At 41.9% G+C, this 16,196-nt stretch overlaps 2 protein-coding genes across 2 annotated transcripts; both read right to left on the bottom strand.

The window, feature by feature from the left end:
- Positions 1–2,419: 2,419 nt before the first annotated feature.
- Positions 2,420–6,858, bottom strand: LOC133897273 (formate--tetrahydrofolate ligase). Its single transcript, XM_062337936.1, has 5 exons — positions 6,059–6,858; positions 5,814–5,963; positions 3,712–4,887; positions 3,127–3,273; positions 2,420–2,823 (listed from the first exon to the last, which is right to left on the bottom strand). Exons 1-5 carry the CDS (start codon positions 6,500–6,502, stop codon positions 2,548–2,550), a joined length of 2,193 nt encoding a protein of 730 aa, XP_062193920.1. The 5' UTR covers positions 6,503–6,858; the 3' UTR covers positions 2,420–2,547.
- An 8,118-nt stretch (positions 6,859–14,976) lies between these two features.
- On the bottom strand, positions 14,977–15,529 carry LOC133897527 (uncharacterized). The gene has a single exon (XM_062338289.1). It carries the CDS (start codon positions 15,363–15,365, stop codon positions 15,114–15,116), a length of 252 nt encoding a protein of 83 aa, XP_062194273.1. The 5' UTR covers positions 15,366–15,529; the 3' UTR covers positions 14,977–15,113.
- Positions 15,530–16,196: the final 667 nt, after the last annotated feature.

Genomic DNA, 16,196 nt, shown 5'->3' with positions numbered 1-16,196 from the left:
ACTCTGCCTCCCAATGCCTTATCAAACGCAAGCTCGTTTCTTCTCCAGCTCGGAATCCATGGGCCATGGCCACAGCCGGCCTTGCGCACGGCCACCGTCCGGAAGGTGGATTAGTTGCCTCCTCCCAGATCTGAGCGAGCTGCTCGAGGTTATTGCACTCCGTTTCTGACTCTTTAGCGGATCAGGTTTCGTGACGCTGCCCGGAGGCGACACCACCCCGTGTCGCTTAAACAAAGGACCCGGCGGCCTCCAGCTGCTGTGCTTAAACAAAAGACCCGGCGGCTCCAGCTGCTGTGCTCTGTTTCCGAGAAAATTGATTATTTGACATTTAAAACATGTGGCAATTACTCATTGAATATGACATATGAACCATCATGAGTCTATACAAGTGTATCTAGTGTCAATTTAACTTACTCTAATATTTTGGATGTCAAATGATCAAATCTCTCTCTGTTTCTTCAGTCGGTGAGGATAAGGTATTCAGGCTGTGTTTAGACGTGGGGATAAAGGTGAACCACTTGAGTGCATTATTTACTTTTCCAGAAGAACACGATAACGTATTTTGATCAGGATGATTAGTGAGTATGAGGCATGTGTCGTTAAGCTAGCTATTGCCAGGAAATGTCTGCCGATTGACACGGTTTGAGTGTGACAATACGGCCCGTTTATTGAAGGAATTCCGAAGGAAAAGTACAGAAATCAGGAATCCTCCATTTTGAGCACTGTTCGTGGTGTTTGGAACTGAGGATTGAGCAAATCCTTTCCTCCAGAAAGTTTTCACCACCTGTACTTTTTGGAGGAAACATAAACATCCAATCCGAGCTAAAGAAAATTTTCCAGTGGTTGGAGAGAAGCAAGCTGTTTCCTAAGCAAATCAAAGCTCGATGGGTTCAACAATGTTTCTCTCTCTAGCATATAGCTAAAAGCCTTGCTCTTAATTAGTCTAATATTGTTTGAGAGGACTCAATTAGTCTAAGTTTCCTGTAGTCTTTCTTTTCCCGAGCTCCAAACACTCAACCCTCTAGAATTCCTGTATTTTTTATTCCTCTATTTTGTAACCACATGTCTTTCCTATTCCTATTTTTGTGTTTTCTCCATTTCTCTGTTTTGCATTCCTTCATTTCAAACGAGGCCTACATGTTAGCTATGGATCCTAGTATCCTGTGGACTAAGTGGTGTAGAGTAGACGGTCCGACCCATCTCGTCCGGGACCGAAGCTAAGCCGAGGGCTGTTGAGGTCAATGCCAGAGGGAAGCTGGGTACTGTCTCCTAAGTGGGCCGACCCATAAGCACTACTGGAGCGGCCACCCCGGTGCGGGATTTTTTTTATTTTTTGTTTTTAAAATTAGTAGAAATATGTTTCTCTCTCTAGCATATAGCTAAAAAATAGGTGTTTATCGCCTATTGCACAGGTAATCTATATTTATCGCCTATTCAACGGGCAATCTATACTTATTAATTGAACACTGGGTGATATGTTTAAAAATCACAAAAATGTCGCATTCCATCATCTCAAACTTTCAAAACCCCTAGCCGATCATTTCTATGTGGGCCGCGCCGCGTTGCACGTAGTGGCCCATGCTTCCCAGCCCAGAGCAACACTTCGCCTTGGCCGAGATTACTCTCGTTTCAGCGTCAGGATTTTATCCTTCTCGCTTTCAGAAAGGCTATTTGCACCCATCAGACGATCTGAATCAAACAACCGCAAAAGAATCAGCGAAACAAGGGAAGAATCAGAATCAGAATCGGGAAACTGAGATATGGAGCACCGGTAGAAATAAAGTCTAAACAGTATGGTTCTCCACATTTACGGTCATCGGGTTTAAGGGTGAAAACGGATTTGATACGGGGGATATAACTTATCTGGTATCTTATCTCTTTTTTTTAAAAAAAGTCAAAGTCAGATACGGATAGTGCTGAATAATTATTTATTCATTATGTATCATATCTTTTTTTTTCTTGGAGTGAGCGAATAGATGTTGGTTAGTCGGGTAGATGAAATTTTTTCACTTCATTTGTATCCTTACACAGCACATTAAACAGTATAAGAGTGTAATTAAAGTGAGAACAGAAAAAATGATCGGTGAGATATGAAAATAAGAGTATTCGATATTATCTGTATACGTGTATGTAACAATATATCTATATATTATCATATTTTTAAGTGAAATTATAATAGATTTTCTCGTAACAACTAACATTTTAATATTTTGGATGAATATCAGTCATCTTATATCATATCCTATATTTTTTCTCAAATTTAGAGTCGAATACGGATAGTATCGAACAGTGTTTGACACGGATACCGAACATTCTATATTTGCTTTGCAAGCCTTTAGGTAGTCGAGTGGATAAGAAATATCTGTCCCGTTTTCACCCCTAATCGGGTTACTGAAGAAAGTAACAAGTAACACTGCACTTGCAGGAAGCCAGGAAAGGCTATTTATTATTATTCAGCTCCAGGAATGCCCCAGATTTTGTAACTACACAATTACGCTCTAACGCATATGAAATCCTGTCCAGAAATGGCGCCAACAGAGCTTCACTTCATGACAGGCCCATGACTTTCCCGGTGGCTGTGTCAACATCGATCTCATAGAAGCAGGGTCTTGTAGGAAGACCAGGCATTGTGCTCATCGTGCCGACGAGCGGGTAAATGAAACCAGCTCCGATGCTGGCCCTCACATCTCTTATCGGCAGAACAAAGTCGGTCGGTGTGCCCTTCATAGATGGAACGTGTGAGAATGAGTACTGAGTTTTGGCCATGCAGATGGGGAGGTTGGAGAAGCCTTGTTTGGTGTACATCTCAATCTGCTTCTCAGCCTGCAGGGAAGTCAGAAAGAAGTCAGCATCGTAAAGCAAAAAAATTATGACTGTGCATGTAAAAGCATGGGGGTTGGGGGGGGGGGGGATTATAGTAGAAAAAAATTAGCTACTTGTTCGGTGATGCCTTTCTGGAATATATGTTAGCCGCTCAGGTGATCATCCACATAATTAGAATCGAATCTCAAAGACGAAGGTGTCATTGGTAATCTTAGGTGTGTTTGCTTTATCCTCTTCAACTAATGAAACGAGGTAAAAAAGAAACAAAGGAATCAAACACACAGCAGGGTTACAAAGAAGTACCTGTTCAGAGTATTCCACGCCACTAGCACCATAGAATTTAGCTATTGACTCAATCTTCTCCTTTATGCTAGATTCCAAAGGATACAAAAATTTCAGAGGCTCAGTCTGGCTTTCACATGCTCGTTGAACTGCCAGTCCAAGGTCAACCTGAAAAGAAGTTAAATGGCATGACAGAATTACACAATTAGGTTCATTCTGACATTCATACTGCTCTTCAATTGAAAAAATAGATAATTCCCAAGAGTATAATTTTCTAGGCAACAATGCAGCATTGAACTAGAAGGACTAATTGCATAACCACAAACTACATATCACGTAGCTCTTTGGTACCAGTTTGGCAAGTTGAAAGACCAAGATTTTTGTTTTGACATTACAGAATTGTAACAAATACAATAACATATTCGACAAACAACAGCACTAAAAATAATTCCATGTTTTAGGAGACAATCATATCGAATAAGTGTGTTGCTACAAAGGCACAATATCAACCCTATAAAAGATTTACAGTGAAGTATTTCCAACTAAACAAGCCCGGCTGTCTATATTTCGCTGAATTAATAATCTAGACAGGGAAAGAGAACTAACCGCTCCTTTACCACCATGCGCATGGTGTGTGCAGACGACAGCGTCAAAAGCACCAGCAGCCATAGCAGCATTTCGCACTGCATTCATTTCTGCTTCAGTATCTGATGCAAATTTGTTGATTGCGACCACAACATTAACTCCATAACTCCTTGTGTTTGATATATGTTTAGCAAGATTGACACATCCAGCTTCAACAAGGGCCACGTTTTCACTCACATATGCATGATCTAGAGGCTTTCCAGCCACAACATCTGGGCCCCCTCCATGCATTTTAAGAGCTCTAATTGTTGCCACAATAATAGCACACTGCGGCACCAATCCACTATACCTACACTTTATGTCCATGAACTTCTCAGTTCCAATATCAGCACCAAAACCTGCCTCAGTAACAACAAAGCCACCCTTCCCGACCAACTTTAAAGAAATCTTATCAGCCACTATTGAAGAGTTTCCATGAGCAATGTTAGCAAACGGTCCAGCATGTACTAAAACCGGTGTGCCCTCAAGAGTTTGCATGAGGGTGGGATGAATAGCATCTTTCATTAGGACAGTCAAGGCACCTCCAACACCAAGGTCATCAGCAGTAATCGGCTCACCTGACTTGCTGTTCCCTATCACCATTCTTCCAAGCCTTTCTCTCATGTCGGCAAGGGAAGTTGTAAGAGCTAATACAGCCATTATCTCACTAGCCACTGATATGTCAAAGCCTGTTTCTCTCACCATACCCTTTTCTTCAGGGCCCTGTCCGATAGTGATTTTCCTCAAGAAACGATCATTGACATCCATTACCCGTCTCCATGTAATGGACTCAGGGTCGATATCAAGCCTTGCAAAACGCCTAACTTCATCTGGTGTAAGCTCATTAGGGTCTGTCTTTGAAATGCCAAGCTTCATCAGACGGCTGAGCATTACATCAGCAAAGCGCCTCTTGCCTTCTTTGTTTGGCGGACACAATCTGTTGAACAGTGCTTTGTCTGACTGAGAATTTTCATGGAAGATCCTTGTATCAATAGCAGCAGCCAGAAGATTGTTTGCAGCTGTAATCGCATGGATATCGCCTGTCAGATGAAGGTTGAACTCATCCATGGGTATAACTTGGCTGTAGCCACCTCCAGCTGCACCTCCCTTGATTCCAAATGTAGGCCCTTGTGATGGTTGACGGAGGCAAGTCATAACCTATAATAACAACAATACATCAAACGATTTCTGCATGCTCTGGAGTCTGGAACAAATAATTACTTCATAGTCTGAAGTTGTGACAATATATGCTTATCTTTGATACTCGAAATAATATAGCAACATAAAGAAAGGTGCAGCCTATCAGCGGCATGAAAAGTAAATAAAGGACCCAAAGGTTTACACAGGACAGATAAGCAAGCCAACAGTACTGTATTATACACTTATAAAAATGATAGACAGTACAATAGAAAATGATTTTTAAAGGCATGGATATTGGATAGCTGGAGCCTGGAAGGAACTTAGCGCATAGAATAGGTTCCGAAAGAGAATTTGTGAATATGACTTATGTGAGCAAATGCATGTACATAAAGGTGTGGTTCAACTATAAGCTCTGAAAAATTGTACAGACCTACAGAGAACTTAGAACGACATAGTTCACAGATCTTTTCTCCTGAAGTACTTGTATCAATCTGCGTGCAACTTAATAAATTCCCCTAGATATATTGCACAGAACAACTAAATCCATTCGGATCAAAAGCAACTGATTTTTCCATGAATTTCAACAAAACTTTCTCAAGAAAAACGCACCATTTGCAAACATGCCAATGTAACTGAATGATGACCAATATAAACGCGATACTATTCACCACCCAAGTGGCAGCAACAAGATTGCATCAAACAGTTGCAATTGCAGACAAGACCCATGGTTCCAAACAGGTCACAAGTTTGTACCATCACACCTTAAGGCGGAATTCATCAGCTCAGAGGAGCACTCCGACAGCAAATCAGCAGTCACAAATTTGGGCCGACCAAGAAACACCAATCCACTCAAACGCTCTCATCGGTGATCGAACTATCGGATAGTATACACGCGAATTGAGGGCTACAATGTTAAATACTGAAATCTCCCGTAGAAATCTCACCTTTTTGTCAAGGAACGCCCCCAGAGCCTGGCACAACCCGACGGTGGTGGTCGACTTGCCCTCCCCGAGCGGTGTCGGCGTTATGCCGCCCACCACGACGTAGTACCCGTCCTGCTGCCCCTTGAGCTCATCAAGAACCGACAGCAACACCTGCAGCAGCACACCAAGGCCGCTCAAGATCCGATCAAACCGCGCCAGGTTAGGCAGCACCCGCCACCCGGGACCGGGACCAATCAAGAATGCACCTTGGCCTTGTACTTGCCGTAGAGGTCGTAGTGCTCGGGCCGGAGGCCGAGCTCGGCGGCGATGTCGGCGATCGGGAGCGGCTCGACGGAGTTGGCGATGTCGATGTCCGCTGGCACCGGCGAGGCCACGTCCAGCCTCCGGATCGTCGGGCTCGGCATCTCCGGCAGCAACAGCGGCGGCGGCAGCGGCGGCGCGACGACGGCGCTGGACCTCGCAACGACTCGGTCGCGGTCGCGGCCGGGTGGCTGCAGCAGCGAGTGGTGGTGGTGGTGGTCGTGTGCCGAGGCTCGTGGAGACGACACGATTGGTTGGGCACGCCTCTGGCTCGCGCACTTGTTTATTGCCTCCGGCCTCCTCGCCGCTCTCGCGTCAGGACGTCGGCGGCACAAGATAATGGAGGATAATTTTTTCGGGTAATTGGTTGGTGGGGCAGGCAGATCCATGTCACAGCTCCCCAATAATGGAGCTACACAAACCCCAGATTCCACTATCGTTTTCGGCAAAGCAATCGTGGTTAAGAAAAAAAATCACAATTTTGTGATCACAACCCCTGAACTACTATAACCTGGTACTCTGATGCGTAGCAATGTGTGGCATCACACAAGCATTGGGGTTTTCAGATTGGGAGGGGAGAGGCAGCCGGGGTTTTGGACTCCGGGTGCTCTTTATCTTGAGATGGATGGATGGAAGACGGATTGCAATCCGGATAAGGGTTCTTGTGGAGCTGTGGATGCGATGATCCTATCCAATGACGATGTTGCAAATTGGGATATGAAACTGGAGTTTTGGAGGAGCCAGAGCCAAATGTGTGCGGTTTTATAGGTGAGTTTCGAGTTCGTGAGTTTCGTGGGTTGAGGAACTTATCTTTTCTGCGTGTAAAGCATTCCTTTTTAATCTGGTCTTTTTGCTGAACAGCGTTGGAATTGAGCGTTTTGTTCATGTGATCTTGAGCTGTAGCCACGTCTCGTGGCTTTTGCTCTAACAGAACAGCACTCCGGCCACGGCAAGAGGCAACAATTTGGCGGAACACGCTTTGCAAGGGCGCTTCCCTTGATTTTGAGGCTTTGGGAGGATGATTCCTCTGGGTTTTGAAGCGTAGATAAGAAATGGTGAGATGTGGAAACGTTTCCTTCTCTTCTTTTTCTAGACTGGGATGATTGGTCAAGCGTCAACGTTGCCGTCCAATTCGGGCGATTCGGATCTGGCTAAGGGGATTGTGTAAGATCATGGTCAAGGTTTCCCTTCGGAGTTCAGATTCTCATCGTAAAGAGATTTTTATTTTCTTTAATATTCTAATGGGTTTTTTTTCACGGTTTACGTTACGAAAGGATTCTCAAAGTCATTCCTTTTAGGATTGGATTCTGAATACTTTTCCTTCGCGATTCTCCTCGAAGGAAAGCTATCGAAGATGAGAGAAAATAAAAGAAATGGGAACGGAGAAGTGAATCGGGAAGAGAACGAAATGAAGGGAATATAGTTAGAGATGGTATAAGGTTTGATGGGTTATGATAATTTTATTTTTATAGATAAGATAATCTAAATTATCTGTTTGGTTGGAAGAATAGGATATGTTAATTTTGTGTTTGGTTAGAGGGTTGGAAGCAGTTGTGATGAGAATAATTAACTAAATCATATCTCCTAATATCAAATAATAATAATTTATCATACACAAATCAATATGCACTAACATTTATCAATGTTAATCTTGTCTTACTAATTACTAATTAACAATAAAGCATGTTAATTATCACTAATTGTAATTTAATTGACAATTGTATATTAATTGACACACCGTAACACTTATCGACTATAATCTCACAGTATTAAATACTAATTAGTAATATAAAATGCTAATTAACATTGATTATTTTACTAATGATTAAGATTAGACAAAAAAGATTTCCTCATCCGTCCAAAAAAAAGGCGACTCACACTATCCAGCATATATGAAGAACATTCCTCAAAGTGGATGACAATATTCCATCTATCCTTCAACCAAATACATTTATAGCGAAAATGATCCTATTAGATCATAATTGTAATTTTGATAATTAATAGAAACATAGTCATTACGACTAACATGTTTGTCAACAGTATATGTTAGTAGGTCTCATGGGTGCAATATATCAAAAAAGTCATTGTAGTCGAAACAAAGTTTTATTGAATTGAAAAAGTTCTAGGAAGATTTGTCCTACTGGAAGGTCCGGTGCAGCGGGGTTCAAGTCACTGGAGCATTGTGTCCAGAGGCAAAGTGAAGGCTGATGACTTCATCGGAAAATCAGGTACTCTGTGTGTTGAACTCAGCAGAGTATTTCTAACAAATGAGAGAAGAGTGAGGACCCCACCGGATAGTCCGGTGACCTGCACTTGGTAACATCGGAGTATTTCTTGCGAAGAATAATGCAAGTACAAAAGACTTAAGATCAATCCATCGGATGGTCTGGTGCTCGGTTTATGCACACTGGAGTATAGCACTAGAGCATTTCTTGCAGAGGCGACTGTAAGTGCTAAAGAATAAATATCAATTCACCGAATAGTCCGGTGATTACGGAGATAGTTGCACCAAAGCATTTCCAAGGAAAAGAAGAGAAGTTTTAACTCAATGGATGGTCCAGTGTGAATAGAATGAACACCGGATAAATACATCGGAGCATTTTATACAGAGAGGCTGTAAAGGCTCGTATGACTCAAGATAACTCATCGGAAAGTTCGGTGATGGATTTGAAGGCACATCCGAGTATCATGTGTTCACAGAGGTATTGAGTGAAGTTCCAACGATTAGTTTCTGAGTTTGTATTCATCGGATGATCCGGTATTAGTACTACTGTTCTCACCGAATCATCCGGTATTAATAACTTTTTTGAGCCATTAGGAAAATGGCTATTTGGCGGGTTTAAGGCTATAAATACCCATCTACTCAGTCATTTGAAGGTGTGACATGCTGCTGGAGTCTAAAGGAAGCTCATATACACTTAGAAGACATCCAAGCTATCAAAGTGCTTAAAGTGATCATCCAAGACGATTAAGCACAAGATTATAGAGTGTTTAGTGCTTATAAGACTAGAGTGAGTTGTAGCTAAGTGTTGCAGCTTGAAGAATGGATCAAGGAGTGATCCTAGTTTGTACCGAGTGATACGTCAGCACCTTGGTGTCTTGGTGAGTCACCGGCATCTTGGATCTTGGTGGCTCAAGCTTATTGACTCTATGACTTGGTGTGAACCAGTGGCAAGACATGTGTACAAGGACGTAGAGACTCTTTTCTTGGTGGCTCAAGCTCTAAAGTGATCACGGCGGAAAGTGACCGGAAGAGAGACTAGTGGTGAGACCTTGTATTGGTGGCTTGTCGTGTTTGAGACCTTATCTTGGTGACTTAGTAGCTCAAAAGTCATGACCGGAAGAAACTTGGCGACCGAGAGCATATCCTTTGTGAAGCTATAATGTAGATTAGGGGTGGTATTTATGTCATCGATACCACGGCATAAGAATCCCTTATATTGAGTTTGTCTCTCTACTTTATTTACGTTTTCGTATTTACATACTTACAATTTACCTTACTAGAGTAAGTTACAATCCTCTTGAGCGATAGAGTAGATACACTAGATAAATCTAAAGTATATTTAGATAGAAATTGATATAGGTTTATCGTGTGAAGTTTTTTTTAGCTAATTTGATTTAGGTTTCTAAGTATCCTAATTCACACCCCTCTCTTAGGACGTCACTGTTCTTCACAACCTTAAAAAGATGGATCGTTATATCCTATCCACCCTCATACTTCCAACCACATACACCCTAAACTCACTTGTTGGATCGTATTCCACTGCTGCTTAGATAATTGATTGTTGGATCGTAAAGAGAGAATGGGAACACCAAACCTACGTCAGTTTATTAGCCTTGTCGAGCTAGAGGAGCTAAGGCCATGTTTGTTTTTATTTTGATTATGTATTCTAACCCCAAAAGCAAAAGCAAAAGCAAACGGTCACAATTTAAAAGCTAATTCTCACAATCCATAAGTGAAGTTGTACTACGAAATCCTACAATACACAATATAATAGAAAAGAGTTTCCCCGCATAATACAGATTGTGATAATCCACATCAAAAATGCCTTGTTGAGCTAGAGGAGCTAAGGTTAGGTTTGTTTTTATTTTGATTATGAATTCTAGCGTCAAAAGCAAAAGCAAAAGCAAAAGCAAAGCAAACAATCACAATTTAAAAGTTAATTCTCACAATCCACAAATCAAGTTGTACTACGAAATCCTATAATACACAATATAATAAAAAAGAGTTTCTCTACATAATACAGATTGTGATAATCCACATCAAAAACAAACATGACCTAAGTTGAATTAATTGGTATCCCTGAAACCAGGGGCGGACGCAGGATAAAAAATGAGTGGGGGTGTCTATGAAAATTATAGAGATATACTCATTAACGTAAAATGACTTAATATGTCATATATATATATACACACACTACTTTTATCATAACTCATAAGATAACTTCATCACATAATATTAAAACAAGTTTATGACTCAAATGAACTAACATTTGCGCACAAAATGACTGGGGTATCACAACATCATATAATGTAATCCATAGATTGCAAAAGAGAATATTTATCTTCCAAATAGTGTTACTACCTGCAAAGCGAAGACATAAGTTAGTACCAGCCATATAAATATTAATGAATAATTAAAGATAGTAATTAGTAAGCATAAAAAGGGAATAAAGTTTTAGTACATTACACTTCATTCTTCCCACGACGATATTTCATCTTATGGAAACGATCAATGATCACTTCATTAGTGATTATGTCCAACAAATTCTTTTCTACAAAGCAAATGAGGCTATGGCTCAAAAACTCATCACCAATTTTATTACGCAAAGCATTCTTCACAATCTTCATAGCTGAAAAACATCTCTCGACGGTTGCAGTGGCAACATGAAGAGTAAGCGCTAGTTTCAAAAGCCGATACACCAAAGGATAGGAGAGATGCTTCCTTGTATCCACCATGAGTTTAGCTAGATTACCTATACTTTCCAAGCTAGCAAACTGAGTATCATGGACGACATTATCTATGTAGAGACCAAGTTCACGCTCAAGAGTCACCATATCCCTGTGATTGAAGTCATCGAGATAAAATTTAGCTAACTTCATCAACTTCTCCTTGTCAAAACAGCAAAACAAATCATTAGGGCTCAAAGCAGACATGCATACAAGCAACTCGGTGTTCACTTCATTAAATCTATCATTGAACTCTTCTCCTAACAGATTCAAAACAGCAAAAAAATAATCAATCTGATAATGATGCTCATTGTTAATGTTGGTCCTTTGTCTTGGTTTCTTTGGATTTACATAATCTTTTTCCATGTCCATCACTAAAATATCATGCTCATTGCAGAAGCAATATATCTTGTTCAAAAGAGAATCCCACCCTTCATCAGTTCTAAGCTTTTCTAATTCTCGCTTAGTGGATTCCACATCTGAAGTTGCATTTAAAATATCTTTATCCTTTCTCTGTAAGGTTTTTGAGAGCCCATTTGTTAAAGCTAAAATCATCATCATCATATGTAAAAAGAATGCAGAATCAAAGGACTGAAAATATTTTAGAAGACCATTCGCTTGACGCCTCTTGTAGGCATCGGTGCCATCTTCCTCAACATATTCTAGTACTTTAACAACTGAAGGAAAAATCTTTGACAAGCCCACCAATGTTTTATAATGAGAGTTCCATCGAGTGTCACCTGGCCTTTGAAGAGAAAGTTCTTGATTTAGTCCAATTCCTGTAGCAATGTCTTCATATCCAATTGCTTTCCTCACTTCTTCTTGGTGATGCTTTCAAAGTTTGTCCTTTCTCTTGCAAGATGAACCAACCACATTCAACAAAACTAAAATCATATCAAAGAAGTCTCCAATATTGAATATCTTCTTTGCAATGGCCACAACAACCAAGTTAAGTTTATGAGTAAAACAATATATATAATATGTTGAACTGTTCTCTCTCATTATTTTTGCTTGCAATCCATTAAATTCACCCGACATATTACTTGCTCCATCATAACCTTGGCCTCTAACTTGTTTTAGACTCAGACCAAGTTCTGCAAGTAAGAAATCAATGCAAGACTTGAGATAAAAAGCTGTTGACTCTTCCACATGAACAACACCAACAAAGTTTTCTTTCAACACCCCACATTTATTAACATATCAAAAAACCACTGCCATTTGTTCTTTGTCGGAAACATCTCGGCACTCATCAACCAATAAGCTGAACACATCATTGCCAATTTCTTCCATCACACTACCCAATGTTTCTCTTGCAAAGCACTCAGTAATATATTTTTGAATTGTTGGAGACATCATTTGATTATTAAGTGGAGCATTTTTGAATGCCTTGCCAATAATATCATTTTGTTTAATAGTATATTCCATCAACTGCTGATAATTACCTTTATTTTTAGACTCTTTTGATTCATCATGACCACGAAAAGGTTGTCCCTGATACAGCAAGTATCGACACACATCAATTGCAGCATTTAACCGGATAAGATGCTCATTTTTCTCAATTTGGCTTTTTTTATGCATGGCTGCAGGGATTGACTGATCTTCTTTCAGTAGATCCTCACAGTTCTTGAGTGCCTTGTTGTGAAAACTATTACGGTCACCAACGTGAGTCACCAATCTCTCTGTCTTGTTCCAAGAGTTGAAGCCTTCTATTACAAATGCATCATGGCCATGGTGATTATCTTTAATGCTGTCCCTAAATAAATAGCAACACAAACAATAGGCTTTGTCATCCTTGTCGCTGTACTCTAGCCAATTACCATATTTATCAAACCAATCTGGATTGAACCGCCTCTTGTTGTTCTTATTCCCAATCGGCCTATACGGAAACTCAAAATCACGAGGCTGATAAGGTCCCCATAGTAAGTACTTTCTCCTTATCTCTTCACGCTGATTTGGATGATAATCTACCATTCTCTTCCTTTTACCTGGATCCCGAGGAAGCTTGCTCAAATCAATTAGTTGAGGCACTGCAGTATTTTCTCTTGGTGTAGGTTTTGATGTAGTTGCACCTAAACTCCCAACATTGGTGTTGCTAGCTATTGATTTTCTTATCAAAAATTTGTCCATTATCTTCCCCTGCTAGAAAGCAAAACAATCACTAACAGAAAGCAACATGCTCAAGTTTAGATATATGCTAACTTCATGTTTTCCTCAATTGAGAATATGCTCAAGTTCACTAACAGATAGCAGAACAATAGATATGTTCATATGTACGAAATTTTTGTCTTTCTCAATTCAGAATAGAAGACAGAACCAAGCCTGGACAGAACAATATATATGCACTAACAGATATGTACTAACTTTATGTCTTTCTCAATTCAAAACAGAACAATCGCTATTCTAACTTTCTTTCTTCCTCAATTCTGACAAAATTAACAGATATGTCCAAATGTACCTGAGTATCTCGAGCCTTGGAGTTGCAGCTCTTGCTGTCTTGGGCTCAGGGTTGTTTGTCGGAGATGAGTGCGCCAAGGAGACGAGAGCGCCGCACCGTGCCGCTGTGCTGCTGTGCCGTGCCAGGCGAGAGGAGGAGCCGAGGAGTGCAAGCCTGCAACGCGCCACCGCCCGCCGAGCTGGACGGTCCTCACGGTCACCGCCTTGCCAGGTTAGGATCTGAGTCGCAACTTGCAAGATTACGCTTGGTTGTTGGCTCATTGGTTGCTTGGGCCTTGGGCGGCAGGGGCCATCATTCACGCGTGGGCCTGCGAGCTGAAGGAGACGAGCGGTATTCCTTGCAGTCTGGCGTATTCCTTGCAGTCTGCAGTCACGTTTTCACTCACATGTGGTCGTGTGGGGCTGGCTAGCAGAGGAGACGAGCGGGGGCGGTGTATTAGGTGAGTGGGGGCCCAGCTGTAGAGATTAAGGGGTACTAGTTAGGGGAAAAAATTGACCGGGGGCCAAGGCCCCCACTACCTGCAAGGTGCGTCCTATACAACCTAACTCATCTTTCTCTTGCTATTCTTAGCTTCCCACAAAAATTTCCAAATAAATGCATTTAGAGGGTTGCATAGGCCCTTGGGTAACCGGAAACAACCCATTGAATATGTAGGGATTGCTGGACTACTAATTTAATCGGTACTCTCTTTGCTCCAAAAGAAAGAGTTTTCACCTATAGATAGGATATTTCTTGCCGATCCAAACCCCTTCTTTGGATAGTATTTTAGAGTAAAAAAATTGTAAATTCGAGAATATTTTCAGCTATTGGAGTTGAATAATTGTTTTAGATATCGAATTCAAATATAAGGAAATAGTTATATATCGGATACCAAATATTCGAGAATAAAATCGAATCTACACAATGACTATCCAATAACTATTCTAGCTTGTTTTTCAAAACTGGTAATTTTTTCATATAAAATTGATAAAGATAACTCTTATATCCATTCATATCCGATCCGACTACACCATATCTATAGAGAAGTAGCTAGGCAAAATAAATGTAAGGTGTTAATGGGCCTAGTGAGTTCTCTTTGTATATAAAGCCCAACGTAAGTATGGTCTTACGATTTGATCTTTAACGGACCTTTTTTAAGATAAGTCGTGCGAGGATTTAAATATGGATAAAATGGGTTTAGCCCACTTAACGGTAAGCAATGGCCCACTGACGAGGACAAAGAAACGCGTACTGAAATGAAACGAGGCCCTTCACAAATCTTTTTTTTGGAACAAATTATCGCAAATCTCTTTTTTTTTGAACAAATGATCCCTTCACAGATCTCTTTTTTTTCGAACAAATGATCCCTTCGCAAATCTCTTTTTCTTTTTCCAGAACAAATGATCCCTTCACAAATCTCTCCACGAAATATGAGCACGATTGAATGAACTGTAACGATGCAGAACAACCACGTAGTCATATGCACAAATCAAAAGTCCATTAAATTTGGATATCCAAGCCACTTACAAACGATCAAAACCAACACACCAATCGATCAAAGAATGAAAGAATCGTAAGTAGCCACCCCCGAAGACCGTATCACAGATGGATCGGCCTCAGTCCTCCTTCCGGTCGGCGAGCACGGGCGACCCCTTCCCGGCGACGAGCGAGGGCTCCCCGCCGGGCGGGAGGTCGGAGAGCAGCGCGAGCATGCGGCGCGCGCTGAGGGACCGCGCGGGGCGGAGGCCGAGGCTCTTGGTGCGCGAGAACACGGTGGAGGACTGCGACAGGATGAGGTACACCAGCGCCTGCACCAGCACGAACACGCCCACCTTGAGCAGCGCCGCCTGCATCTCTGAGTACTCCATGGCCACACCACGGACGTGCGTGCACCGGCTCTCTTGCCTTGAGCTCTCGATCCGAACCGACGACTCTCCCTCGCGCCTTCGACCGAAACCAGCGAGCAAATTCTTCCGTGAGCTCGACCGAGAAATCAACCGCTTGTGAGTTGCGACGCCAAGCGGCGGGAGCAGGCGCGCTCTTATATAGGGGCAGGGGCCGCCGGTTTGACCGTGTCCGGTGTAGGGCGTGCAGGAATGCTTCGTCGCGAACTTCGCTGTGGTTTTTCGTTGACCGTCGGATAGTCCTCTGCAGTTTTTCTTCTTCATTAAAAACACTTTGTCATGGCTGGGTGCCGCCAAGAATTGTTAGTAAATTGCGAATCCCACGAGTTGAAACTCGGAAAGCCGGGTGTGTCTCGATCTGCTTACGTCGCCGCGTGCGCGAGGACATGGTCGACTCGCGCGGCTGCCGAGAACGTGAGCTGCTGGATGTGTTCGTGACGCGTCGCGGCCAGTGGAACGGTTACAACTTAGAACCGGCCCTGGTTCTCGGATTCGTTAGACCGGAACGCTGGTAAAAAGGCGACGCCTTCTTTTATGTCCGGAACAGATCGGTGTTCTAGATGAACGGACCTGATCGTTTTCCGTTCGTGCTGCCTGTTTACCGAAGACTTAAATGTGGTTACGTGGAGGATGAGGTAGCTAGTCGAAGCAGCGGCAGATGAGGGGAATCAAGCCCTCAGGAGCTAGTATACCCTTTTATTTTTTTCAGTTACACGTACCAGTCATTAAATCAGTGAAAGACGGTATAGATCAAGATCTTGTTAGAATTTTTCGATGAAGAATCTTATAAAATTT

This window comes from Phragmites australis, chromosome 17 (assembly GCF_958298935.1).
Source record: "Phragmites australis chromosome 17, lpPhrAust1.1, whole genome shotgun sequence".
NCBI classification, from domain to species: Eukaryota; Viridiplantae; Streptophyta; class Magnoliopsida; order Poales; family Poaceae; genus Phragmites; species Phragmites australis.
Note: the sequence above shows the minus strand (reverse complement) of the source record. Positions and strands in the feature narration are given on the sequence as shown.

What these genes read in the sequence shown, in the direction of transcription:
- LOC133897273 (XM_062337936.1), bottom strand. Translation starts at nt 6,502, where the DNA reads ATGGATCTGCCTGCCCCACCAACCAATTACCCGAAAAAATTATCCTCC. An exon ending in ACGGCAAGTACAAGGCCAAG is followed by an intron (nt 5,964 to 6,058) that starts GTGCATTCTTGA and finishes GTGCTGCTGCAG; the next exon opens with GTGTTGCTGTCGGTTCTTGA. An exon ending in GCGTGGAATACTCTGAACAG is followed by an intron (nt 2,824 to 3,126) that starts GTACTTCTTTGT and finishes ACTTCCCTGCAG; the next exon opens with GCTGAGAAGCAGATTGAGAT.
- LOC133897527 (XM_062338289.1), bottom strand. Translation starts at nt 15,365, where the DNA reads ATGGAGTACTCAGAGATGCAGGCGGCGCTGCTCAAGGTGGGCGTGTTC.